At 43.9% G+C, this 27,880-nt stretch overlaps 3 protein-coding genes across 4 annotated transcripts in view; 2 read left to right on the top strand and 1 right to left on the bottom strand.

Annotated features, from left to right (window-relative positions):
* The first annotated feature begins 418 nt into the window (after window positions 1–418).
* Window positions 419–8,666, top strand: SYCP2L (synaptonemal complex protein 2 like). Its single transcript, XM_053396323.1, has 8 exons — window positions 419–426; window positions 1,059–1,110; window positions 1,491–1,540; window positions 2,870–2,918; window positions 3,503–3,662; window positions 5,728–5,777; window positions 6,365–6,479; window positions 8,557–8,666. Exons 1-8 carry the CDS (start codon window positions 419–421, stop codon window positions 8,664–8,666), a joined length of 594 nt encoding a protein of 197 aa, XP_053252298.1.
* A 2,325-nt stretch (window positions 8,667–10,991) lies between these two features.
* LOC128416897 (synaptonemal complex protein 2-like) lies at window positions 10,992–14,385 on the top strand. Its single transcript, XM_053394951.1, has 4 exons — window positions 10,992–11,343; window positions 11,856–11,955; window positions 13,359–13,428; window positions 14,045–14,385. Exons 1-4 carry the CDS (start codon window positions 11,264–11,266, stop codon window positions 14,047–14,049), a joined length of 255 nt encoding a protein of 84 aa, XP_053250926.1. The 5' UTR covers window positions 10,992–11,263; the 3' UTR covers window positions 14,050–14,385.
* A 1,889-nt stretch (window positions 14,386–16,274) lies between these two features.
* ELOVL2 (ELOVL fatty acid elongase 2) overlaps window positions 16,275–27,880 on the bottom strand; it is a 48,678-nt gene continuing 37,072 nt past the window's right edge. For both annotated transcript variants that reach the window (XM_053396911.1, XM_053396913.1), the window contains 4 exons: window positions 26,143–26,314; window positions 24,221–24,345; window positions 22,683–22,817; window positions 16,275–19,482 (listed from right to left, as the gene is read on the bottom strand). In XM_053396911.1, the coding sequence (XP_053252886.1) occupies window positions 19,357–19,482; window positions 22,683–22,817; window positions 24,221–24,345; window positions 26,143–26,314 (558 nt within the window). In that variant the 3' untranslated portion in view covers window positions 16,275–19,356. The remainder of the gene's footprint in view (window positions 19,483–22,682; window positions 22,818–24,220; window positions 24,346–26,142; window positions 26,315–27,880) is intronic.

Here is a 27,880-nt window from a genome sequence, read left to right as displayed (position 1 = left end):
AATGGGAAGCTGCACACGCCGCCTCCGTGCCAGAAGGAGCAAGGGAAATAGTGTTTACGTGTGTGCGCACACACACTCCAGCCCACCACGCCGTCTGTGGGACCATGAACCGGCTCAAGCCACAAAAACTTTGCCGACCCCTGTTTTAAACAGACGAGGTGAATATTTTAAGTTAACATCTTATCCACTGATTAAGGGCAAGTAATTCTGTTTCAAACACCCACAATACTCTGTTCATGGCAGAAGTATAATATTTTTAAAGTAGCTCCTAAGGATCAGAGGTTACCTTAACTTTTTTAATACGTTTCATGAGGTGATTTTTCATGTTCATTTCTCATGGTGACAAACTATCCATATTCGTTCTCTGTGAAGTGAGAAGAAGTATTTTGCACATCAGAGAAACCCACAGGAATCTGCCATGGCCTGGTATGAATGATACCAAGAAGCACTAAATTGGTATAAATCCCTATGTGACTGGGGTGGACTTTGGTCATCTTTACTAATATGGTGCCCTAAGGGAGGCCAAAATCTGGCACAAACAAATGGATCTTCTCAGTTATGGATTGTCTCAATTTTGCGCCCTCTCAGCTTGGCATCCTATGTGGGCAGTCCGCCCACACCACCCTAAATCTGGTGTTGACCATGTAAAAATGTAGCCCAAGAAATGTCAGTCCATCGAGAATCATAAGGGCAGGAAGTGGGAGAGCCCCATGCCTTGCAAGCAGACAATTCCAGGTTGAACCCTTGACACTTCCAGTTAAAACGATGTTTTGGAACTCTTTCACCAGAAATCCTGGAGAACCGCTTCCGGTCAATCAAAGCAAGCCTGGACTAATAGTCTGCCCAATATGCAGCTTCTTGTAGTCCTAAGAGGCCATCATGCTGGAGGTGGTGTAGGGGGTAGCTGAGTTCAGCCATTGATGTGGAAAGCTATGGCTGCAGCTCCGCTGAGCTGCCCATCTTTGAATTTTCATAGCGACTTTGAAAATGCATCCTGCTTTTAGGTTATTTTCACAGGAGTAAAAAGTTCTGTTTATCTGGAAATGTTCACTTTGCAGGAAGGATGCGTACGAATTTGAATACACGTCTGATCCTGCCACACATGAGATGGTGAGACACTTAAGTTGGAGAAATATTTTGAATAGAGTTTTTGGTGAACAAATTATATTGTGAATAGTTAATATAAATTGTGCCCTTCTCTTCTACCTTCCCCACACACCTAGTAGTTAGTGGTGTTTCTCAGACATCCTGAATTTGGTGGGGGTTTTTTTTTAAAGAGAAAGATTTTGTGCCCTAGGTACACTTGCTGGCAGTAGTAAATTAGAAATGAATTCATAGCTGAGACTTCAAACGCAGCCTTGGAGGAAATTTGCTGAGATCACTACAGGACCTAGTAGAATTATTGTGCAGGGGTTGGGAGTGTTTTTCATTTTTAAAAAACAAAACCCCAAAAAAACCTTGAACGTATTTTCAGTTCACTTTGTTTTCAGGTCTCTGAAATGAAGCAAAAAGTATTTGTCCAGAAGGCTGCTTTACCCAGGTATAGTTGGAATCTTGCACTGAAATTCTCTTGGGGCTGTTGTACAGATTTAATTATGAAAGTATATCCAGATGAGATGCTGTTAATGAGAAGCAAAATCAGAGAGATGCTGCCTGAGAAATGGAACGAGTGGGGAAATGAAACACTTGAAAGTATTTTAGTTGTGATCCAATTTGAGCAGTGTGGAATCTTCCAGTGAGTAGTAAGCCTTTGCTTACTTGCAACGCTGTGTTGTCATGACTGAATTAAATTTTGCTTGTGTTGTGACTTTACGGCCTGCTGGCCAAGAGTGTGGCTCTGCCCTTTACAACCCACTACTGCTGCCGCTTAATGAATTCTGCTTGTTTGGGTCAACCCTGGGAGTTAATAGTAACAACAACAACAACAACAACAACAACAACAACAACAACAACAACATATCCGATGAAAGTAGGGGTGTCCTATTATATTATATTATATTATATTAATTATATTATATTATTATATTCCCCGCCCATCTGGCTCGGTTTCCTCAGCCACTCTGTGTGGCTTCCAGCTCATATAAAAACATAAATTTATAAAAAGATTAGATTATGCAGAGCAAGTGGCTGGCCCAAGGTCTTCCTAACCAAGGATGTGAATCTGGGAATCCCAGTCTGATGCTCTAACCTAGCGTTTCCCAAACTTGGGTCTCCAGCTGCTTTCAGACTACAGCCTCCATCATCCCTGACCATTGGTCTTCTTAACTAGGGTTGATGGGAGTTGTAACCCAAGTTTGGGAAGCACTGCTCTAACCCAAGGGCCACTTTTCCCCTTAGCCATCACTGGCAGCCCAAAGTGGGTGTTGCAACCTCACACATTCGCATGCATACCCCATCATACATAAAGATCCTGCAGCTCACCTCTTCCACTTACCAGTGACTGATCAGCTGAGGTGGGGATGCTTGTTTTGATGATGGGAGAGGACAGACCTCTCCTCCCACTCAGCACTGGAGTGCCGGCTTGGTTTTCTCTTTATTTTTGCTTGGCACTGCCACAGTCAAAGGTGTCTTGTAGGCATACAGGGGGCAGGAAAAAAAATTGCTTGGGAGCACAGGATCATATCTAAGGCTGTGGCGTTGGCCACCCCTTCCCCCTTTCTGGCTCTCAACCAGGATATTTTAACGCTTGAAGGTAAAGTTGCTGTAATTAGCAGGGAAGTGTGGGCGGGAGCTGAGCTTGGGAGACTTCTAAAACTGTAGCCTTCAATATCTAAGCATGTGTAATTCAGGACTCTGCAGAGTCATCTTAAATCCTTTGGAAGCATCTTGTGCCATCTCTTTAACATCCTGATTTTTGTGTTGTGCGCAGGAATTCCAGCAAAGGAGACCTTGAACGGAGCAAGTCTAAGAGAAGACTGGTAACAAGGCCCATTCTTAAGTCTTTGTGGGCATAGGGATATCAGAAATGGATGAGGCATAGTTGTCAGGCATCCAGAAAGAAATAGTAGTTTTTGAAATGTGTGATCAGCCGTGGGGCTTTTTGAGCACTTACTTGGCTTCTGAGTTGGAATAATTTATCATCATCATCATCATCTGGCTGGGCCTTCCCAGCCACTCTGGGTGGCTCCCAACAATATATTAAAAACAGAATAAAACTTCAAACATTAAAAACGTCCCTATACAGGGCTGCCTTCAGATGTCTTCTAAAAGTCAGATAGTTGTTTATTTCCTTGACATCTGGTGGGAGGGCGTTCCACAGGGCGGGCGCCACCACCGAGAAGGCCCTCTGCTTGGAAAGGTCCCCCCTCCCCTCTGTATTGTGAAACACTGTGTCTGAAACTAGAGTCGCTGGTATAACTTTTTTAAAAAAGCTAGTTCTGTGTTTAATGTTGATTTTGAGATGATTTATGCATTTAAAATGTTTTGATGTGACATCCCCATTCTTTATCGCAAAAGATTGGTAGAGTGAACTAACTTCTATCTTCACCTCTTTTTTTACAAGTCTGCCAGCTACAGGAATAATCTCCCTTCAGAAAGCAACCAAGAAACTCCAAGCAACAGTGAGAGTGAGAAAAGCTGGGTCCTTAACTCTCAGAAAAAGCTGGTGTCAAAATCCGCAGACTATACTCGGAAAAAGAAGAGGGTCAGGAGCAAGTTAAAAGGTGAAAATGGGGTATACAGCACAATTTTGAATTAGCCACCTGATGCAGGCTAAATGAGAGATGTAGCCAGATTCTGTTTTGGTTTGGAAATGAGCCCTGAAAACTTCAGCAGGACTTGCACCCAAGTAAATGTGGATGGGGCTATAGCCAGAGCCTGTAAGGACAGATGCTTGTGGCTCTCTAGGCTTCATATTATTCCCTGTCTGGGTGTGGCTAAAATAACTGTACTATTAAGAAAAGCAGGAAGAATGCAAAGTGTGACTTGAGAGTGTGTATAAATGCGACAGTATGTGGATTGGTAGTTCGCGTTCCAGTTAGTGTTAGGGGGTTGGAGTGGGGAGACTGGTCTATTTCCTCTTTTTTTGGTCATAAAGGACTGTTGCATTTTGGGGTGGGTGGAACAGGGCTATCCAATCAATTTTGGGGTATGGAAAAGGGCTGCCCAATCAAGGAAACTTCTGAAGCCATGGTTTCTTAAATGAGGTGCTTCCATTAGGCTTTACAGAGCATGCGTCTATATAGAGAGTTGACCATAGAATTGTAGAGTTAGAAGGGACCACGAGGGTCATCTAGTCGAACCCGCTGCAATGGAGGAATCTTTTGCCCAATGTGGGACTCAAACCCACAACCCTGAGATCAGGAGTCTCTTGCTCTATACTGGCTGAGCTATATGACGTGCAGAAATAGGAAGCTGCCTTAGAGCTAGTCAGGCCATTGATTATTAATAAGAATAAGAATAATTTTATTTATACCCTGCCTATCTGGCTGGGTTGCCCCAGCCACTCTGGGCAGCTTCCAACACAAGTACAAACAGAATAAAACATCGAACACTAACAACCTGATGCAAGATTTAAAAGTCACAGTAACTTTAAAATAAACAACTTACCCGTATTTTTCGCTCTATAAGATGCACCAGACCACAAGACGCACCTAGCTTTTGGAGGAGGAAAACAAGAAAAAAAAAAATTGAATCTCAGAAGCCAGAGCAGCAAGAGGGATCGCTGGGCAGTGAAAGCAGCAATCCCTCTTGCTGTTCTGGCTTCTGTGATAGCTGCGCAGCCTGCATTCGCTCGATAAGACGCACACACATTTCCCCTTACTTTTTAGGAGGGAAAAAGTGAGTCTTATAGAGCAAAAAATACGGTATATCAAACAAAGCAGCATTCAACAATCCATCGGAATCTAATAGTAAACAGTAAAATTAAACATCAGCAAATAATAATGAAACAGTTCAATTATCTAGCTCAAGATGTTCTACATTTTATGGCTTTAAGTCTGGGACCTTGTTATGTACTGAGTGGAATAGGATCCAAAAGGCAGCAGTCTGATTGGTCCTAGAACAATAGGATTCAGAATGCAGGAGTCTGATTGGTCCTAGAACAATGCAGCAGTATGATTGGTCTGCAGAAGCCACCCAACCCAGCTCCAGATGGAAGTGAATCCACAACCTGATTGACCTACAGGAGAATTCCGGAATTAGCCAATCATGTGCAGCCCCTTGTGTAAATAATGTATATAAAGCAGATACTTTGGGGGGAACTTTCATTCCTCCTCACCAACTATGAGTTGAATGAAATCCACTCTCGACTCAGAGTATATTTCAGACCTTCTACATGCAAAGCAGATGCGCTCACCACTGAGCTATGGCCCTTTTTTTTTAGTATCCTGCCTGGCTGGTAGATGCCCGTTTCATTTGCAAACTTCCAAGTTTTTCCTTTCTGAAGAAAGATACTGGGCTAGGTAGAGCATCTATAAAGCATGGTGGTGATAGCTAGGGAAAGTTCAGCAGCCGGTGTTATACGTGTGCATGCAAAGAGATGTGTTTGCTGCTGTGGAGTTGCAGTCACATGATGGAGTCTGTAACCTGAAGCGTATGTAACCTGAAGCGTATGTAACCTGAAGCGTATGTAACCCGAGGTACCACTGTATATGAAGCCTTACTCAATCGGCAAGAGCCATTCATAAGTATTATTTCTAGTTTGTTAACTTTAGCAGATTAGAAAAGCTATCTTGTGTTTCCACTGTTCTTAATGAATACCTTTTGTCTGCCCCCCCCCTCACTTAGTATTGCCATTGTCTTCTCCAAGTAGTGGCAGCGATCACCGTGGAAAGAAGGTAAGGAAATGCTCAATTCTAATATTTGTTTTTTTTGAGACCAGGCTCCTGCAGTGTCAGAAAGCCTAACATTCCTGAATCATCTAGATCTGCTTACAGAAGAAAATCTTCATGTGCCGTTTCCAATTCTTAGAAATAATATGGATGAATTTTATTCAAACTTAAAGTGATAGCAAAGATTCTCAGCCACAAGTCTATAACTCAACCATGTATCCCAGTGACAATATGAAACGAGGGATTGCAAAACGCTTTCTCACAGTGAAATTTAACTTGATTTCCTTCTTACTACTGTACTGCAGAAACTGCCATTATTCTATGGGTCTGCCTCACTCAGTATTGTTTAAGCAGATTATCTCTCTAGAGTTTGAAACAGGAATCAATCCCAGCCCTGTAGATGATGGTGAATCTGGAACCTTTTGCATAAAAAGTATCTGCTCCACTAGTGAGCTCTGTGACCTTCCCAATAGAGTATGTTTCATGAGCTACACGGGTAGATAACTTTTGTTTCTTAAGAGCCTGGGTTGCACATTCAATACTCTGCTGCTAGACCTTTCTCATAGACTTGATGCCTTTGCCTTCTCTTCCAGGTGGGGAGTTCACCGAGGGGGGAGCAAAGGATGGAGCCAAGCACAGAGCTGTATGACTTTGCTGCAATGCAGCCACCAATGGTTTCCTCAACCCCTATATCGCATGGTAGACACAGTAGGTGGTTCCCCCTAATATACTGTATATCTCTGTGATTCTCAGGCTTTTGTTTTGAGAGGAAAGGATAAGCCAGTGGATCTCTGGAAAGCATAAGCTTTGCTCTTTATCCTCTCTTAGTAGTTCTTGCCTTGACTGAGAGCTGAGTGTCATCGCAACTTATTGGGGGGGGGTCACGTTCCAAGGGTTTGCACATTACAGCAAAATTGCATTAAGTCAGGACAGCTTCCAGGACTGCCCCTGTGCAACCATCCCTACCTGACTGAAGCCAGCATGCTGAACGGGCCTTTGCCCTCAGACCAAAACAGTGAGTTTTTAAAGCCCTCCATCTTGCTCACTGGGCTCTGGCGTGGTTGTGTATGAGCTCTGCAAGGTCTTGGGAGGCTCCCGCAAGATCTCGCAGGGCTGTCTGAGATCCCACAATATCTCTGTGGAGTTCCCCAGAGCCCGGAAAGCGAGGCAAAGGCAGAAAACCCCAGTGCAGAAAGAGCTTTTTAAGCCCCCCTTCTTGATTTACCGGGCTCTGGAGACTCCTGCAGAATTTTGAATGGCCCCTTCCAACATCCCTCCCCCACTTTCCCACCCCCTTTCATTCATTTATTTTTCAGCCAAGTGCGTAAACATGTGATTGTGTAAGTAAAATCAGCGTAAATTGCGATCGCACTGTACTAAGTTCTGAATGTGGACAGAGATGTAGCTAGGCTCCCTTGTGTCCTTGGCAAGGAGTTATATTGGCACCCACTCTTTCCCTTGGCAACCACCAGCTCTCTTTGCCTTTCTTCTTGCACCCCCCCCCCGGGCTTGGGCCCTTGGCAGGGGCCAACCTGGCTAGTCCCTAGGGATGCTGCTGAGTGTGGAGTGGTAATGACTGAAGGGGGTCTGTATTCACTTGAATGCACTTGGAAGTCTCTCAACAATGGGGAAAGCCCATGCCATGGCAACCCCCAGTCTCTCAGAATTGTACCTCCTCCTTCATCTGCATAGCACAATCCTAAAATCTGTTTCTAAGGCCTGTTTCTCAGAACAGATGAGCTGGCAAGCCTATGTCTGGACTGTACCACTTGGAGCTTTACACAGGGGAACAACAACAACAACAATATTTGTATGCCACCCATTTGACTGGGCTGCCCCACTCTGGGCGGCTCCCAACAGAATTCTAAAAACATGATAAAACATCAAACATGAAAAACTTCCCTAAACAGGTCTGTCTTCAGTGTCTTCTAAAAGTCAGATAGTTGTTTATTTCCTTGAAATCTGACGGGAGCGCATTCCACAGGGCGGGCGACACTTCCGAGAAGGCCCTCTACCTGGTTCCCTGTAACTTTGCTTCTCGCAAGGCCATTTAGGGCTTTAAAGGTCAGCACCAACACTTTGAATTGTGCTCGGAAACGTACTCGGAGCTAATGTAGATCCTTTAAGACCGGTGTTATAGGGTCCCAGTAGCCACTTCCAGTCACCAGTCTAGCAGCCACATCCTGGATTAGTTGTAGTTTCCGAGTCACCTTCAAAGGTGGAATACTTTCTCTATACAAAAAAATAAAAAATCCCTGCAGATAGTAAATAGCATGTCAAGGAGAAGAGTTGTAGTCTAGCCTTCTTGGCATATTAGTTTCCTATTATTGTATTGTTTTATTCAGTTGTGAGGGAAACAACATTCCATCCTACAAGTCCCTCCTTGCTTGATTGGACCCTGACTCTCAATCTCTGGTTTGTGGGTTTGAGCCCCACACTGAGCAAAAAGATTCCTGCATTGCAGAGGGGGTTAGACTAGATAAGCCTTGTCATACCTTCTAACTCTACGGTTCTGTGATTCTTCTCCCCCTCCCCCAGTAGTGCAAAGTTCTGCATGGTTAAAGGTTTGTCACCTCATCTGTGGTTTGGGAGGCTGTGGTCACAGCAAAATGTGACAGAATGTGGAGGAACCTTTGGGTAGTGGCTTGTCTGTCCAGATATACAGACTTCTAGGTAGATGGAGCAGCACTTCTCATTGACACTTTAATGCTGTTGTGTTTTGGTGAGATTCTGTGGACTTCAAGGACCTGCAGATGCGTCTCACAGGTTGATTGCTTCTTTTTAGATGACTTGGAAATGGCGGATGACACTTTGCCGAGTCACTTTTTGCCCAATAGCTCAGAAGCTGGAGCAAGCAAGGTACAGTTCCCGGATGTGTGGGTGACGTATTTGTGATACTTCACCTGTTCGCACATGAAATATAGATAAACGTGTGCGTGTGTGGAAACAGAAACACTGCACTTGTTATTTGCAAACTGACAAACATGGAGCCACAGAAACCAGAAAGAATGCAAAAAGGAAGGAACTTGATCTCAGAAGTGCTCGCCAGACAGATTTATTGCGGCTCAGCATGTTTCAGAACCCAGCTTTCTTCTTTGGGAATGATCTTAAACTTCATTCAATTCTGTAGGGTAGTTGGAACAACATGAATGGCTGCTGCTGTCTTCCTGGCATCATGGTAGCACTATTTGCCAGATAAGCAATATGCGGGCAAGCTGCAGAATTTGAAGAAAGATTTGATTGCTCCTGAAGAAGACACCCATGTCCCCAAATGGGTTGAGCTGTAGTAAATGAAAATAAGTTTCTCCCTGCTTTGCACTATCTCTTACTTTGTCCTTCCCAGTTGTAATACAGTCGTACCTTGGTTTTCAAACAGCTTAGTTCTCAAATGTTTTGGCTCCCAAATGCCGCAAACCCAGAAGTGAATGTTCTGGTTTGCAAAATATTTTTGGAAGCTGAACATCTGACGGAGCTTCTGCGGCTTCCTATTGGCTGCAGGAGCTTTGGAAGTCAAACGTTTGACGTGCAAGGTACGACTGTATGGGGATATCATATGCCTTTTTTTATCACCGTATTTTTCGCTCTATAAGACGCACTTTTTCCCTCCTAAAAAGTAAGGGGGAAAGTGTGTGCATCTTATGGAGCGAATGCAGGCTGTGCAGCTATCACTGAAGCCAGAACAGCAAGAGGGATTGCTGCGCAGCAATCCCTCTTGCTGTTATGGCTTCTGGGATTCAGAATATTTTTTTTCTTGTTTTCCTCCTAAAAAAACTAGGTGCGTCTTATGGTCGGGTGCGTCTTATAGAGCGATAAATATGGTGCATTGTCTTGCTTTTGCTCTTCTTAGAATCATGAAGCTGCTTCTAGTACTCTGCCCATGGAAGACGAAGTCTCCAAATCCAAGCGGAAGTTTTCAGGTAAAGAGGAAGGGTCTCCAACCCCGCCCCCGGGCATTTACAGTATCCTAAGCCCAGGGATATGAGCAGCCGCCATTATTGCAAGGCAAATAATAATAATAATAATTTATTATTTATACTCCGCCCTTCTGGCTGGGTTTTCCCAGCCACTCTGGGCAGCTCCCAACAGAACACTAAAAGCAGAACAAAACTACAAACATTAAAAACTTCCAGGGCTGCCTTCAGATGTCTTCTAAAAGTTGGATAGTTGTTTATTTCTTTGACATCTGGTGGGAGGGCGTTCCACAGGGCAGGCGCCACTACCAAGAAGGCTCCTGGTTCCCTGGAACCTCACTTCTCGCAGCGGGGGAACCACCAGAAGGCCCTCAGAGCTGGACCTCAGTGTCCAGGCTGAATGATGGGGGTGGAGACGCTTCCAGGTGGTGAAAGTTTGGAATCTCATCGTGGTATGGACCTAAGTTTGCTTTAACAGAGAAGTTTCACTGAAGTCCCTTGGGACTTAATTCAAGGAGAGTGCATGTTAGCATTTGGCTGTCAGCAAGCAAAGCCTTATAAGAACCTCCAGCAACAAAGAAATGGGTTTGGGATTCTGTCTTTGCTAGATTTGTCAGCTGGTACCAGTGGAAAGCGCTCAAAGCTCACCAGGCGGCAGCCCAGGGATGAGTGCTCCCCTACCATTCCTTTTATACCAAGAAAACTCTTCAACTCCCTGGAGATGGAAGAGGAGACTCGGGAAGGTGACTACTTTGAAACAGAAACCAGCAAGCCTTTGCTGCAGCTGGACTGAATTGAATTCCTTTCACATTTCCTAATTCCCCTACTTCCTGTGTTTTGTTGACAGTGAAGATCTACCTGTGTTTTCCAGAACATTCCACTGCAGAGGTTTCTCCTTTGTTTTTATAGTAACTCTGGATTCTAGCAGAGTTTTTAATGTACTCTGTGATTGGCTTTTATTATCAGTTGCTCTCTGGAAAGGTGGCCAAGCTAGATTTGATGTGCCGTGTGGTTTTGCTGTGTGTGAGTGTGTGTGTGTGTGTGTGTGTGAGAGAGAGAGAGAGAGAGAGAGAGAGAGAGAGAGAGAGAGAGAGACAGAGTTAATTAACTAAATTTATATCTTGCCCTTCCTCCTAGAGAAGCCCAGGACAGCAAAACACATTGTAATGCTTCCAGAGTATTCCTTTAAAAAATGCTGCAGTTTAGTAGTGATTTCCCCAAGATACTGAGCATACACAAAGTTCTTATATAGTGTGTGTGTGTGTGTGTGTGTGTGTGTGTGTGTGTGGTGTGTCTTTTTTGCAGGCCATAATTTAGAAGAGTTAGAGGAAGATGTATTTTTCTCCAAAATACTTGAGGAAGGAGCTGGCGATTCGGAGGTCATTGCTGCGTTTGAAAGTTTCACACACTTATTGAAGAAAACGTTTTGGGTAACTAATAATTTGCAACATCATGCTTATTTTAAGTGCACCGCGAGTTGCTTACAGACTGGCATGAATATTTCAACATGTATCTTCACCTGCTCCAAGTATTTCCCCCATTCTAATTTGCTGGCATTGTGACTAGTCTAGGTACAAGAGGATGGCGATTTGTACCCAGAACGTTCTGAGGACGTCCGAACGGCATATTTTGGCATTATTGAATCAGATTCATCAGAGCCGGTACGTGGCATCCATCAAATAACTATGTGGCATCTCTTCTGCAGTAATTGCTGACAAAGGCCTCAAGTCTTATCATGCATGTGACTTGTTATTAGTACAACTGCAGGAGGTTTGCAAGAAGAGACTGCTGTACAGTGTTGTTCACTGAAGTGAAGATGTCTATTCTTTTGGTACAGAGGTTTTCCTAGGGCTAATGAAGCAGGCTTGGGAGCACTGTTATCTAAGCTGCTTCCTCCCTTATCTCAATCAATGAAAACTGTTTTCCAGCTTGTGTCTTGCATTTTATTAGGCTTGCTTTACTAATCCAGCCCAAGAGGTGTCCATCAGGGAGTCACAATGTCGAAGGACCTAGCTGCAAGCCAGGTGCCTGGTGTAGTAGATGGTTCTCCTTATTCTGTTTTCCATGTTGTGTTTGCATCTTTCCCCCCAGCTCTGTCAATTCGCATTAGTGAGATGAGTGTCAAATGCTGCTTTCCTGAAGCGGTAAAATGACTTATGTTTGTCCGCAACAGGCTGAATGAACTGGAACACTTCCACAAGACAGTTACCCAGGAACTTGCCAATCTCGAGAAGAGAACTCGGTTTCTTTCTAACCTTGAGAAGGATACTTTGGTGTGTGTATTTCTTTTCCATTTTATTTGTTGTCTGTGGATTGATTTAACGACTCACCTTGAGAACGTTTGTTTCAGGAATTTTGGACTAAGCAATCCAACAAACTCAACAGCAAAATGAGCAATTTTTGTATTCGTCAAATGCAGAGGTATTTATCATCTTGCTGTCTGTCCAATGTACACCGCTTTAAAAATTGTGCACTGTTCTCCTCCATCTGTTGGGCTTGCTATCTTCTGGGTACTTTAGCACGTGTATCTCCACATCACTGACGGTGTCTCCAAATGGCACAACTGGAAGAAGCAAGCCCAGTTGACTGGGTGTTCCTTCTACTGTACTGTTCTTTTCACACAGCCACCCTGGAGTGAGTGGGTGGGTGTATATCTGCTCATGCTTTTCCAGATTATTTTATTTGAACAAAGATGTGCTTCTGCTGCCAGGGACATTGGATTCCGCCCAGCAATTCTCAAAGCCGCAATAAATTGTAAGTGTGGAGAAATTGAATGCCCCTCTTGCAACAAGCCTGCAGCACAACTTGTGTGTAAAATGTAAATGTCAATTTCCTTATCTGTCACCACAATTTCAAAAGCCATTTATGAAAAATGGCATTAAAAAAATAATAATAATCGGCCCGTGCAGAACCAGTAATCCACAGAACATTTGCCGAATCTTGGCTTCCTGGCTCCTCTTTTTATTTTTTAAAAAAATTAAAAAGAATAATAATGGTGATACTAAGGGCCAAGTTGCGTCTTACATGAAATGCATCTTTAGTTTTGCTTGTGCATGTGGTTTGGGGTGTTGTTTTCTTTCTTTTTAAAAATAACAGCCATGGTGCACCCCCCAGTTTGGATTGAGGCTTGTGTAGGGGTTAGTTCTGTAGTTCCGTCCCCATCCCTGTTTCTTTCATGGTTAGGATTTTGTGGCAGGAGGAGAAGGTTAAACCCTCCCTGGTCTTCAAAATCCATGTGGCCACTGTATTCTCAGTTGAGGATCTCATCCTTGCATTCATGGATAAACTGTTGGGAAAGGAGACTCCACCAGAGAAGAAAGTTTAGGGTCAATCAGGCTGAAATGTTTGGGCCACTTTATGTGGTGGGTCCAATGTTCAACAGCCCATCACTGTCTTAGATGTCAGGGTTGCCCATCCCAGGCTACAGCTGTCGTCATACAAAGAGCTGCTTTAATACTATTGGCAACCAACATCATCAGGCAGCATCATGAGCTGTGGAAGAGCTGTGTTTCCCCCCCCTCTCTCTTTCTCTTTCTTTCCTCCTTCCTTCCTTCCTTCCTTCCTTCCTTCCTTCCTTCCTTCCTTCACCCTGGGTTTTGACTGCAGCTTGGGGGAGCATGAGCAGTAACTTTAGTTGCACCAAATTCAACTATACCCATTTTGGTTTCTTTCATAGGATACAGTCCATGGATTCAGAGCTGGCGGGAGCAGCAAAGAATCTGGAGGACGCAGCCCAAAATGGAAAGGTAAGGGCTGTAGCTGGGCAGATTGCCACACATTACATACTGAACAGCAGGTGTGAGTCTTAGGAACTACAAGGAGAAGCAAAGGCTCTTATTGAACAGGGCAAGATGGCAGTTCTTTATCTAACTATTTAACACCTTCATTTATAGTCAGTACATCTCTGAGCCAAACCATGCCTTGGGACAAATCCACAGGCTCCCTGAGAGGAGGTGGCAGCTGCTTTGGTATAAACTGTGGCTTGCTTTAACATGCCATCTGAAGCTTGGCTTCAGACTAATCACAGCCTGTAACCAAGGTTTAGTCCTGGTGTAGTTAATGGGTTGGGTGTAAGATTGAGAGTACTACTATTTCCTTTTCTCTTTCCATAAAGGGTTTGCCGCGGTCATTTTTTGTAGAACGAGGCTTCCCGCAGTCATAATGGCTTTTTCTGTTCCTGTGATGTGTTGGTCCCAAATGTATGAAAATACTTAGGGTGGTATTCAGTAAACCTATTGAAGTTAACAAGCCATAGGTTCATTTATTTCAGTTGGTCTCCTCTGAGTAGTACTCAGTGAATATAGGTAAGGACTGTGCTGTAAAGCACTAATAGATTCTGCATGCTTTTTTTCTCCCCCCCAGTTTGAGGAAGCAGAAGATCATGAGGAGAGAAGCAAGACTTCTGTCATTGCCTCCGACTGATTAAAATTAATTTAAGCTGACCCAAAGAGCTCTGATCAGATGCTGACATGTCTGAATCATTTCTTAAAATATGCTGGACAAATGCCTTCAGTCCATAACTATAAGCAATTGTCTGTTAACATGTACTCGATGCTTAAATAAGTTTTACTCTATCTCTTTCCCACAAGGGGGTGGTGTTGAGGGGTTTCTGGTGCCAACAATTTGTGAAATGCATAGCGTAGCTGATATTTCAGTTGCTATCATTCCTTCCCATCCTTATCTGTCATTTATATTTTATATGCAGCCAATTGTGTTAGAAATGTTGTAAACACAAATTAAAGATAACCTCCTCTTAACAAGAAGCAATTGTTTGAGTGTCCCCCGCTCCCCAATTTCTTTTTGGATAAAAACTCTTTTTATTATTTTATTATGATTTACCTCTTGCTTGACTTGTCTAAGGGACTAACAGATTAAAAAATGTATTTGAAGAGTGTGGTCTCTTGGACACAAGTGATTCCATCTAGCAGTGTTTGCTGTGGCCCAAATCGCAGCTCAGTTTTGCCTGCCTCAAGTGCCCATGAAAGGGATTCGTGTAGCACAGAAGGTAGGGCAGCACAGTTCTTAAAAGCCGTAACTGCCAGGTTTTAATAATGCTGGCAACATGGGTAGAAAACAACTAAGGGGGGGGGGACTCATGACTTCACATTTAATCAGCACCTCAAAAGGAAATGGGTAAGTGTTGTCTTGCACTTCTACCTGACAGAGTGCAGTTTCCAAATTACTTATTTTATTTTATTTATTAGATTTATATACAACCCTTCATCGCAAGACCTCAGGACAGTTCACAAGATAAAAATACGACGTAAAAGGACAAATAAATAGTTAAAACAGAAACATCAAAATAATAACCCCCAGACCCACAAACCATAGCTGTCAACCTTCCCTTATTTGGTGGGAAACTCCCTTATTCCAGCGCCATTTTCCACTGCTATCCCGGATTGTTAATATCCCGTAAATTTTCTGGATTTCAAAGGAAGCAGCTCCTCTCCCTCCCTGCCTGCCAGGGAGGCTCCTCAACTGCGTTGCTCGGCTGCCCAATAAGGAGTCTGAGAATGGGGGTGGAGCTTGCATGCCTTGTGCCGATCAAATCAGCCACATTGCCTGGGGACTCGCCTTTGCTCAGCACTTCCCAGCAGAGAGGTGACGGTGTGGTTTTCCTTGCTGCTGTATCCCTTTGCCAGGTTGCTGCACTGTGGGAAGCACCGCTTGAGGCTTCGTTTGGCTGCTGGCTGGGTTTTCTGCCTTTGGCTCGGAGGGGCTCTACTGTGTGTGTGTGTGTGTGTGTGTACATGAGAGAGCGTGAATGTGTCACTTAAGCTGATAGTAGGAATGCTGTAGCTTCACACACTTACTTTCACACAATGTGCAATTAACTTGGGGAATTTTTTTACCGTGGGATGTGATGAGGTCAGTACTTTAGATTTACAAGGAGATCTGAGAGATGAATGGGAGATACGATTTGTCAGTATTAATGGACAGCTAAATAGAAACTTAACCCCAAAAGTTAGGACCAAGATTCAAATCCTGACTGGGTAACTTTGCTCACTAGTAACATTGAACCATGAGGACAAGATGATTGGACAGTGTTCTCGAAGCTACCAGCATGAGTTTGACCAAACTGTGGGAGGCAGTGGAAGACAGGAGTGCCTGGGACAGGTGAGGCTGCTGATCCCTTATTTTGGCTGCTGATCCCTTATTTTCAAATCTGAAAGTTGACAGCTATGCCACAAACACATTTAAAAGGCTGTAGAATGTTAATCAACCAAAGGCGTGGTTGAAGAGGAATGTTTTCGCCTGTCACCTAAAGATATTTAATGAAGGTGCCAGACGAACCTCCTCCACAAATGGGGAGCCACTGCAGAAAAGGCCCATTCTCGTATTAGCACACTCCAGACCTCTTGGGGAAGGGACACATGATGAACACAAGACTTTGAGTCAGTTTATATGGAGAGAGGCAGGATATAGTAGGGCATGTAATGGGTGATAGAATGTGGCTCCTCCCCCCAAAAACCTAGTGCTGGAAAAAATAATTAACACCCTTCCCCCACCCCCGTTATGCCAAATCTTGGGTATTTTCATATTCCAAGCTATTGCACTGTCACATAGGAAGAACAGAAGACCGCAAAATGCATTGACTGTAAAACGTGTTTTATTTTCAACAGCAAACACTGATACAGGAAAATAATTTCAGAAGTTGTTATCCTGATGGTTGTTCAGAATAGCAGCATGTTACTAGTTTTTGCGTATTCAGACATGTACCTGATTACGATTTTATCAAGTGGTTTTAAATCTACAGTGTATTTTTCAGCCCTTTGAAAGATTGAGTAAGGCAATGTTCCTCCCCTTCCCTGCCCCCCCAACTCATCCTTAAAAAATGAAACAAAAACCCTTTAAACCCAGGGGTGAGGTGTGCAGTTGCTAACACTCCAAACAGCCTCCAGTGCCTGCCAGCCTGGCCAAGTTGGATGGGCGTTGGGGCTTCAGCAACACCAGCAATGGTCAGCCACCCCTGCTGAATGTTCGCTGCACAGTAAACTCTCATACCTGAACTAACAAATACCAGGAGATCTGAGAGCTCCTTGGAATGGCTTGTCATTTTTTGATGAATTTCACATCCCTGATGCAAAGGTTTTCAGGCTGTGTTTGGATTAAAAGTGTGTCTGTCTGAGGTTAAAATTCAAACACCTGTTTGTTCCAAGGGTTGTTTTCAGCAGTCATGAAGTGTTGGAAGTCAAGTGGAATCATGTCTCCCGGAGATGAAGGAATCAAGCACCCAGCTTCAGCAGGTTACATATCTGTAGGTTGCTCCTCACACAGATGGGGATTGCTTCAGGCATTATGGAATGCTGGTGAGAATTTCTATGCCAGAACTCTAAATTCAAGTGGATTTTATTTGAGTAAAATAGAGGCAAGGAATTAGTCACTTCAAGGATCTTTCTGGCAACACTCAAGTGGTCATTTGGTTTCATGTAGTGCTGTGTGTACTACCCTCTAGAGGGGAAAATTGTCATTGCTTCCTGGCTTCCACTTGAATTCCTAAAGGTTGATGGTTTCTAAGAATCAAATGCTTAGGGTGCTTTGATGAATCTTATTTTCTTACACCCAATGTGATACTGTTTTTACCCATCAGTGGCAACAGTTCACCTTCATAAAGGCATGGTGTATATATTTGCTGCGCCCCCCCCCCCCGGTCTTCTAGCAAAGCTTTTTTTCTCCCCAGAGTAAGTCCTACTGATTTAAGTGAGAATCATTTGCAAGTAAACATGCTCAGGGTCATAGTCCTTGTGCTAATTCTGAGCTTTTAGGATTCTGTTGTGTCCTGCACCTGGACTCCAGACACAACTATTTTTTCCTTTTCCCAACACTTCTGCCTCCAGGTTTTAATGTGTGCCGATTACATTTGGAGCCATCAGTCGTACAAAGTTAGGGTGCCAAATTGTCTAAGGTGGCCAGTCTTGCTTGCACCAACTGGGAGAGGGGTGGCCAACATGGGAATGAAATAATGGGTGTGTGGAATGGTGTTTTTCTTACGCCAACTGCAGGCAGCAAGGCTGAGCTGTCTTAGCTGCAGTGCTGCTTCCTCCTGCTGATGTTTTGTCATAGTACAGAATCAAGCAGCTGCTTGGTAGGCTGAATTTCTTAGGTTCATACTGGGAATAAAAGCTGCATTAAACCAAGCTCTGTCACGACCAATGTCCATCAGCAGCAAATGTTAAGTGTCCCACAATATAAAACTGTTTGAAAGCGGACTGTATGCTTTGATGACACTTATGTGTGGCAGAATCTAGCTTCTTACCACTGTAAAGGTAGGCCATAGCATCCGAGTGGCGAACAGGCTTAATCCGCTGGTAACAGACCACACCTAAAACAGGTATGGTGGCTGCTAGAATAGAGTAGAGAGAGAAGCACTTAAATGTCGGAGAAGGTGGCTCAAGCATGTGGGCTTTGTGGACCCACAGCAAGAAATTAAGAAGGTGCAAAGCTCATGAAGTAGGGGTTCAGCTTTCAGAACAGGGGTTGCTGGTGGTGCAAATGATCCGACTTGTCATATTTTAATGCTAAAACTCTGAGGCTGCAATCCCTCACGCAGGACACTAAGTCCCATTGAAATGGGTAGGATTTATTTCTCAGCAAACCTGTACAGGGTTGCCTTAAGTCTTATCAGCTGTGCACTTTTGTGCTGCAGTAATGATGATGCCTGCCTGTAAACAAGCCCCTCTTCCTGCTTTCCACCTTATTGCTTCATAGGAAGCATATTATGGTGCATCTAGTGAACTTGTATTCTGCAGTCACACAGATTTAAAACCGGGGGGGGGGGGGGGTTGGATATAAACCATACCTTTCTTGGTTAGCCAAGGAAGCATTATGAAGGGTAAAAAGACAATAGCAAGGTTGCAGTCGGCTCTGTCAGGTGACCGATCGCTGCTTATCATAATGGTTTATGCCCCAACACATTTTCTGCAAGGTGATCTGCAGCTGGTATACCTGTTGCAGCACATTTTTAAAGGGTGGCAGCAGGTACACCAGCATTTGGATGGTTTCAGGGTGGACAAAGCAGTTCAGGTGTTCTTAGTTGGCACATGAATTTGGAGGGAATTCTGGGGCACCTTACACTGCCTCTTGCTAGAACTTGGAATAGGAGTAATCCTCCTACCTCTCTTTATCCCCATGAAGATAATAACAAAGTTTTTTAGTATACAAGTCACTTTTTTCCTGGAATCCAAGGGGGGAACAAATTTAGTGTCACCATGCAAACATACTAAAAGACACACTTCTTCCTAAGATAGAGATTATATACTCTATGTCTGCACAACTAATACCTGTGAACCTGCTGCTGGTTTCAGTAGGTAGGATTTTGTTCAAAGCAGCACCACCCCGTACCTTCATTATCCCAAGGAACAACTCTTGTCAGGCATTCTGCCCACGATTAAAATTTACAAAATGTGGCTTTGTTTTGGCTGGGTGAAAGAGACAGCATGTCCTCACCGTTTCGATGGAGGTATTTATCAAAACACTTGAAACTACGTTGTTAAAAACAAGTCATCAATCGTGAGTTAAACAAGGGAGTAAAAATTGCTAAACGTTAAGGAAACAGAGTCAAATCTCATACTAAAGCTGTGCACAACTGCCTGGTCAACTCGTGTTTTGGGGGGGCTTTAGCAAAAAAAAAAGAGGAAGGATTTTGTACACTACAGTATAATAAAATATATTTCTTATTGTGCTTTTTTGTTCAGAGCACCATTAGCTGCCATTATGTAGTCTTTATGGAACCCGTTCTTGACTTCTGTTACTAGAGAGGCCTCTTTTGTATTGGTTCTTGAAGGTCTTTTCCGATATGTCTGGAAGGAAAAACAGAAGTAATCAAAATTAAGGCCATCCTCTTCTAAGTAGATTTGAATGTTTTTAGCCATAGCCAAAGTTCTTTTTCCTGCATACAACAGGAAAAAGCATGCAAAAAAAGCATACAACAGCATGACTTCTGTTTTAACAGTTTCCACTATTGATAGTGCCTCCTTATCCAGTATTTTTTCCAAAGGCTTTTGTCTAATGTACTATCATCTCTCCTCACAAAATAAACATACTTGGGGCTGTATCCAACTAAGGTTCACATCAAGTAGACCTGTTGAAATCAATGGACCTGAGCCATTAATGAGTCTACCCTGAACAGGACTAACAACTGATGCAACCCCAATTGAATACTAGTCTTCATCAAGCTGGTGTTATGGCAACTGCTATAACATACTGGTGCTGGCTGTAGAATATCATACTCAACAGAATGGAGTAGATTTGTTTTTTCTCTGTTTGCACTTAAAATGTCACACCTAGGGAGAAAATGCATTCATTATCCACAGAGAAATCTCTTCCGGAAGCCCAGAAAACGGATTGACAGTTGAGAAGAACAGAAATGTGCTCCTGGACTTACACAGAGAAACTCATGGCAGATGCATTTGTTTGAAATACATGGTATCATGCTGGAGAAATTCTGTTTTTGTATGCATTTGCTTTTGCCACTACTTAACAACTCTCTTAACAAAACCTCTTCCTTATAAGTTACCTAAACAAACTCAATAGACATCCTTTATAGAGGGCTAAAAAGAAATGGATCAGCAAAACCACTAGAGGTCAGCAAGGCAGCAGCAGTTACCCGACTGCCCATCACTGACCTTATCATCAGCCCTGCTGTGGCTTACTGGGAGAAAGAGGTGGAGGGGTGGTGGTGCAGTGCAAACCCATCAGAGGCCACATTGCATTGGCTCAGCCAATGTGTGTGCACCAGCCTCACCCCCCTCAGCAAGCTATAGATTCTGCTGACCACCCTGCCAACTGCTATGGAGAAGAACACCTACAACAATCTTAGATGTAGATCTACTGCATCTAGAAGTGATTTTATCTACACCTGACTGCAAGAAGAACTGCTGAGCTGTGCTATACAATAAATTTAGAGCTGTTTTGTAGTGTTTCCCCACCCCCACTCCAGGCTGTTGCTCCAGTTTCTTTTCCCATTTAAGCATTGCTGTGCAAGATTTCACAGGAAAGTCCTTTCATTTGATCCTTTCCCACACTGAGATCCAGCCCTGAGGGCCTTCTGACGGTTCCCTCATTGCGAGAAGTGAGGTTACAGGGAACCAGACAGAGGGCCTTCTCGGTAGTGGCGCCCGCCCTGTGGAATGCCCTCCCTTCAGATGTGAAGGAATTAAGTAGCTATCTTATCTTTAAAAGACATCTGAAGGCAGCCCTGTTTAGGGAAGTTTTTAATATTTAATGCTGTATTGTTTTTAACACTCGATTGGAAGCTGCCCAGAGTGGCTGAGGAAACTCAGCCAGATGGGCAGGGTATAATTAATTAATTTATTATTATTATTATTATTATTATTATTATTATTATTATTACAGAGGTTGAATAGAGTATGTCACAGTAGTTGCATTCTGTCATTGGTGTGCTATTTCTCTGTGACACAACAGCATAAAATTCCAACCCTGTATGTATAGGATAAAAGGGGTTAGCCATGCTGCTGTTCTTTTTTAAAAAAAATAAATAAATAGGCACATAGATACGTAATTGGGAGACCTCTGTATAATGTTCGTGAAATTACTGTAGGCAGGGGAGGGATGTGCTTTGCCACCTTTTTTGAAAATGCAGGGTAAGCATTCAAGCGCTAGATTTGCTGAAATGTGAACAGCGCTGCTCTTACAAGAAGCACTGAATGTGCTACCATCTCAAATAATTTAGATAATAAAACAAGTAAAGATAATAATATAGTGTAGCTTTGAGTACAAGAAGAACGCTGTAACTCTTAGCAGAAGAACAGCCTTGAAAAAGAAAAAAGTAAGTGGAGCATGTGAAACAAGTTAATAGCAAAGCAAATTTATTGCACAGAAAAGTGATGTGGAAAAGGTGATTGTGCTCTCTCGCTTAAGAATCTGTCGCTGAAACTAATGTTGCCCTTGATTCTGGCCCATTCTGCACCCGGAGAAGGGATAAGAGCCACTGTAGTGTAGTGGCTAGAGCAGGCATCCCCAAACTCGGCCCTCCAGATGTTTTGGGACTATAACTCCCATCATCCCTAGCTAACAGGACCAGTGGTCAGGAATGATGGGAATTGTAGTCCCAAAACAGCTGGAGGGCCGAGTTTGGGGATGCCTAGGCTAGAGTGCTGGACCAGGATGTAGGAGACCAGGGTTCAAATCCCCACTGAGCCCATGATGCTCACTTGGTGTCCTTTGAGCGGGGAGGGGGGAGAGTCACTATCCCCTAGCACTACCTTGGAGGGGGGAAATTGGAAGAAGAACCCATGTTACCTTCAGCTCTTGGAGGGAAGGTGGGATGTAAATCTAATAATAAAGCTAATACTGGATTAAATATTTCAGCCCTGCTTCACCAAGAAAGGTCTGCCCACAGAAACAGCTTCTACATATGCAGCAGATGAACCTGCATTGCAAAGCCCAGTTGGGTCTGGGTGAAGCGGCCAGATTATTTTCTTTTGATGTGGATGACAAATGCACATTCCTAACTCGGCCTGCCCATCATTTTCCATTAGGACTCCATTGTAGCCATTGAAGCATAATTTTTGCCAGTATTTTCTGCCTGCTTGCTGAAGCTTTGTAGTACAGAGTTTGCTGGATTCTGCTGAATTGGTGGACACACTAGTGGACTTAATCTATCTTTTCATTATAAGTGAAGGTTCGGTTTGATTGTGCTGTCACGTTTCCTTTCCCCCACGTTTCTCGGGAACTGAATACCGGCAAGGAGCCTTGCAACAAAGGCTCTTAACATTGCAGAATTGGACACGCCAATAAGAAACATTATATCACACTGCAGTGGATGTTGCATAATTGCTGACGGCATGTCTCTGCTTCCTTCACCTCAGTGCCCCCTTCAAGTTCAGCTCAATGAGCAATTTGAGGAAGATCCTTAAAGTTTGTTTTAAAAACCAGCATGGGGCAGAAACCAAGCTTGACTCCGTTAAAGCTAGGAATGCCAAGTTTCAAGACACTCTTCATTAAGCATATGCAGCTATCCTTTTTCTGTTCAACTTACCTGAACATAGAAGTTAACAAACAGAATGACCAGTGTGGCCATGTATGAAGACTGGAAGATGAGGCAACCAAATGGAAATCCACATGGCTTCACAACTGCACTGAGCGTGTGTGTAATGGTGAGCAAAAACTGGATCTGTTGAAGAAAGAAATATCAGTGCCCATCATTTTCAGGATTAGGCCTTCCCCAGGTGAAATTCATACCCCTTTCTCATGGCTGATAGTTGTGTTGTCAATCTACAAGTTCCTCTCTACCACCGTTCGCCTACATTTAATACCCAGCTTGTTAATGAATGTATAAAAAATGGCAGTTTCCCTTTGGAATGGCTGTTTTGGTGGAGAGAGAAGCCAGGGTGACTCCACATCAATTCTGTTCAGAAAGTTACAGGTCGCACCTTGACACCATAGCGGCAGTGTTGACTACTTATACCTGTTGATGCTTGTGGCAACACCAAAAAAAAAAGCCATTAATGTTTTAGGGGTTCTTACATATTCTGTTCACCTGGCCTTAATATCTTGAATAGTTTGCCACAAGGATCCTGCTTAGTGCAGGAGAACTGTGATGTCTGATGGCACCAGCCTGGAAACTCTCTGGGGGATGAAGTGTCACTTAATGCATGAGTTTTCTACAAGTCAAGACAGGAGCATGGAGCAGCCGTGCTCCAAATTGCAACAGCGTCGATGTGACGGGCATAACACTATCCCTCAAGAGCACATCAAAGAACATGCCCATATATCGTCTCAGCACAGAGCAGCTCTGGCTATTACAATGTTGCATAGTGGGCAGGATGAACAAGTGCAACGGCCAGTTATATCTGGAATGTGACTTGCATCTGTGCCACACAGGTTGTCCTTCGAATTTGAACCTAGGCAAGGCTCACACTAAAACATGGGGCAGTGTCAATGAGTAGAGGGATCAACTACAATTACACTGGGGCCACTTCTGTTCCTGCCAGCACTTGGTATTGCTCCTGTATAGCATATTCCCCCACCCCACCCACAAAAAACCCCAGTTCTTATAAGATCCTTGTGGCTTTTCAAATTGATTTACTTCCATCACACTTCTCCCAAATACTGGCCTTGAGCAACTCATTGCCTGGCTGTGTGTTCCTTGCTCCCTTCTTCCAAGACATAAGGTCTCTTCATGGTTCTCGTGGTGGAGCAGCTAGACTGAGATGGCCCCAAGCCTGATTCTATGTAGAATTAGGCATACACATCTTAGAAGATTTGTGTTGCAGACAAACCCACTACATCACGCTGATTCCCACATGCAGCGTGAATGGGTAATGCATGATGCAGATGTGCATATACATGTTTGGAAGCTGGGATAGGGCTGTGGCTCCTTGCCATTGTGCAAGTGTCCCTGGAAGTGGAAGAAGAAGGAACATAATCTGCCTTGAAGAACTAAAAGCTTCCCCACCCTCAACTTCATCTTCCATTGCAAACTGGCTCATTGCTAGCTTGACCTTGCTACACAGGATTTATATATTTATTTTCAGAACTATGGTCAGTACAAATGACAAAATGTTGTAAGCGTACCAGTTGTGCCTGAGTGAGGTATTTCTTCCACCACAGATACTTGCGCATGGATGGAATGACGGACAGTCCATAGTAGGAGTACATGAGGACGTGGATAAAACTGTTCAAGGTGGGTCCAAAGAAACCTGTGATTGAATTGAACACATTGTTAAGACTTTGCTTCTGAGAATCAATACTATGGTTCACTGGCAATGTAAAGAACTGGCAGGGTTTCCTTTGGCGGCCGAGCTCAGAGCCTCTATTACCATGCCATGGGAGTGTTACATAATGATGGTTCCGTGAGTTTATACTGTTTTCCTTCTTGTAGCCTATTCTTTCTAACCTATTTCTTTCTAACCTTGTTCAAGTGGTATTGGTTCTGGTGGTGAGTTGGCTCACAACTGCTGCTGGGGTGGCTAAAGCTGCTTTAAGGGACAGATAATCCAGGCAGTTGATTTGGGGCGCTGGACTGGGGAGGCAACAGTGAAGCCATATCTCTATGGCGTCAGGTGTAGGATGAGCCTAACCCTACACCTGCAGAGATCCAACAAAAGGGGATTTGCAAGCACCACTAAGCGAGTGGTGCCTGCAAAGTTCTGTGCATAGTTCTCTACAAGCATTGGCAATTAGTCGGGCTTCGTAGGCTGTGCATTTGCTAGCATGGTTCGATTCCAAACTGCAGGCAAAAACATGCAATCTGATGTCATTTGGATGTCAAATGATTGACAGATAGACTGCCCCACCTGTCAGACTCAATCTGTGGGGGATGGGGAAGATAGCACCTTGCTCTAGCCTTTGAAAAGTTTCTCACCCCAATATAATTATATGCAAGGAGAATAAAGGGGGGGGATGGAAACCAAGGAGGCAGGGGGAAGTTAATTAATGAAAATTTGGATTAGATATGTATATATAAAAAGAAAAAAATGTTATTTTCAAAAATGAAAAATATTTTTCTTTTTAAAAAAGAAAAGTTTCTCACCCTTGCTCTATCCTTTTAAAACTGCAGTCGGTTCCTGGGTTAATAGGTAAAGGTAAAGGGACCCCTGACCATTAGGTCCAGTCATGACCAACTTTGGGGTTGTGGGGCTCATCTCGCTTTATTGGCCGAGGGAGCCGGCGTACAGCTTCCAGGTCATGTGGCCAGCATGACTAAGCCGCTTCTGGCAAACCAAAGCAGCACACGGAAACGCCATTTACCTTCCCGCCAGAGTGGCACCTATTTATCTACTTGCGCTTTGACATGCTTTCGAATTGCTAGGTTGGCAGGAGCAGGGACTGAGCAATGGGAGCTCACCCCGTCACGGGGATTCGAACCGCAGACATTCTGATCGGCAAGTCCTAGGCTCTATGGTTTAACCCACAGCGCCACCTGTGGCTAATTAGCTCAGAGTCATTTCCTTTACTTCACCTCACTACAAGGGGAAAATATATCTATGAGTCCCCTCCAACCTTTGCTCTGCCAGAGGACTACAGAAAATTATTGCATCCTCAGTATTTCTCTTTGCACAAAAGAGACTCAAAAAGGAAGAAGCAGGGGCTTCTGCACAATGCTCACAACCCAGGATCAGGATGGTATGCATGTAAGATTTGAACTAGTGATCTCAAGGAATGTGCTGCAGTATTCTAGCTGTTCTGCACACTTTAATCCATCACATCATCTGCAGGATACAGGAGGTGTCTGAGGTAGATTCTACAATATACTAAATGCAGCAGAACATTTCAAAAAAACAAAATGGCAACTGAGTTGCTGCTGTGTGTTTACTTCAGACAGAGAGTGTGCCTAACAGCTTACTCAACATTTTGTTCGTTTACTAAATGAGATTCACCTCCACTTTCCCCCAAATGGCAGGACTGCATAGATCTGCTGTTAGATCTATCATATATAAAGGTACTCTAGGTATGTTGCTTGGTTACATTTTAAGTCCGCGTCTCCGAATACTAACTTTGTCCGCAAGGTATCCAGTTCATGACGCACCACCAGATGTTAAACATAGTGGCGTGATGATAAACGTGAAGGAAAGTAATCTGACTGTTTTTCTTCCGCAGAACAAAGAACATCGTGTCAGCAAATTCAATGACTTTGGAGAAGTAATACCACCACAACACCTTGGCCACCTGCAGGAACAAGACAGATGAATTAATATCTCTCTTCTTGGAGGAACATGTTCTGCTATCCTTGAATAATCCTTTAGTCAGGCAAAACTCAGATTTAAGATATTTTCCTATGGCTTAAAACAGGGGTGATGAACCTGCCCTTCTCAAACTGTTGTTGCGCTTCCACTTCCACCATCCCTGGCCATTGGCTGAGAGGAGTTGTAGTCCATCGACATCTGGACTGCCTCAGATTTCCCATATGTGGCTTACAGTAATCCAAAATTGGGTGCTGCCTGGTCCTATGCAGATGCAAGCCCCCCCTCCCCCCGTATTCCATGGGGCTTACTCTTTACAGGCACAGGTCTGCACTTAAAAGCTCTGTGTCCTAGCTTTGCTTTTTGCCTTGGCGTTTTCTCCATGAAAATTCACATTTTAGTGCTCAGTCACAGCAAACATCAATTCAGGTTTTCTGCGGGTTGCTGTTCGCTCCAATTGAGCTTCAAAGAGGGGGTTTTAAAGAGCAAACAAAAGGGTTCCCAGACACAGAGCTTTTAAGCATGGACCATGTCTGGAAAGAGCAGTGTGCACAAGCCCAGAGAGTGCAACAGATTCAGACTTCGTTCCTAGAGGTAGTCTTAAACACAAGCCATTGGAAGTAATCCTCGTAGATTCCAGTGGGATTTAATTCTGAGCAACTACAATTCCTGTCTTAGAAAAGGAACCTACTTAGTATGCAATGCTGAGTCCCTGAGCAGCTGTTGTTTATTAATGCCCTCTCTCCTTTGCATTTTCTCAGCAAGGCTTCCAAATTACTCCTCAGAATCACGATCTAGCAGCAGAACTATGCAATTCATGGTGGGCTTTGCAACAGGGTATCAGGCTCTAATAATGGATAATGAATTGAGCAGAACAAGTAAATTGTGTGAGGCATTTACATATGGCCCTGCATGCCGTTGACTGGAAAAATTCTTACACACGGTGGGAGTAAATACAATGTTCTCAGCTTACAAAGAACATGCTTGCTATATTCAGAGGCTCCCTTATGTTGGGGCAAATCGTTTGTGCAGTATTTACTTACTCTCTCCCTGTTCTGCCAGACTAAGTTTCTGTGGTACAAGAGTGCCGTGTACCATATTTTGACAGGTGGCATATCTCCTTGAATCCCAGCTTGGGAGAAAGGAGAGTTATAAGTACATTAAATCTCTACTATGGCATTTAATTGATTTTATATTCCACCTTTCCTCTGAGGAGCTCAAGGTTCTCCCCTTCCCCATTTTATCCTCTCAACAGTCTCATGAGGTAGCTAAGGCCATAGGTGCCAACTCTATGGGGCTGAGGATACCTGAGCCTCCCTGAAATATGTGGGGATGGGGCTGAGCCCTCCCCCCCAATATTGAGGGTCTTGGCTGCTGCAGGCCTTGTCAGGCCTCCCTGCAGTGGCAGAGGGCCTCGCTGGGCCTCCAAGCAGTGGTGTTGGGCCTCTCTATGGCGATGGAGGCCCTGTCAGCCCCGAGGCCTCCTCCCGACACTTGTGATGTCACACGTGTGTGCTGCACTTGTGACATCACACGCACGTGACAAAGCCCC

This window comes from Podarcis raffonei, chromosome 7, assembly GCF_027172205.1.
Source record: "Podarcis raffonei isolate rPodRaf1 chromosome 7, rPodRaf1.pri, whole genome shotgun sequence".
Taxonomy (NCBI): Eukaryota; Metazoa; Chordata; class Lepidosauria; order Squamata; family Lacertidae; genus Podarcis; species Podarcis raffonei.
This window is presented reverse-complemented; position numbering and strand designations above follow the sequence as displayed.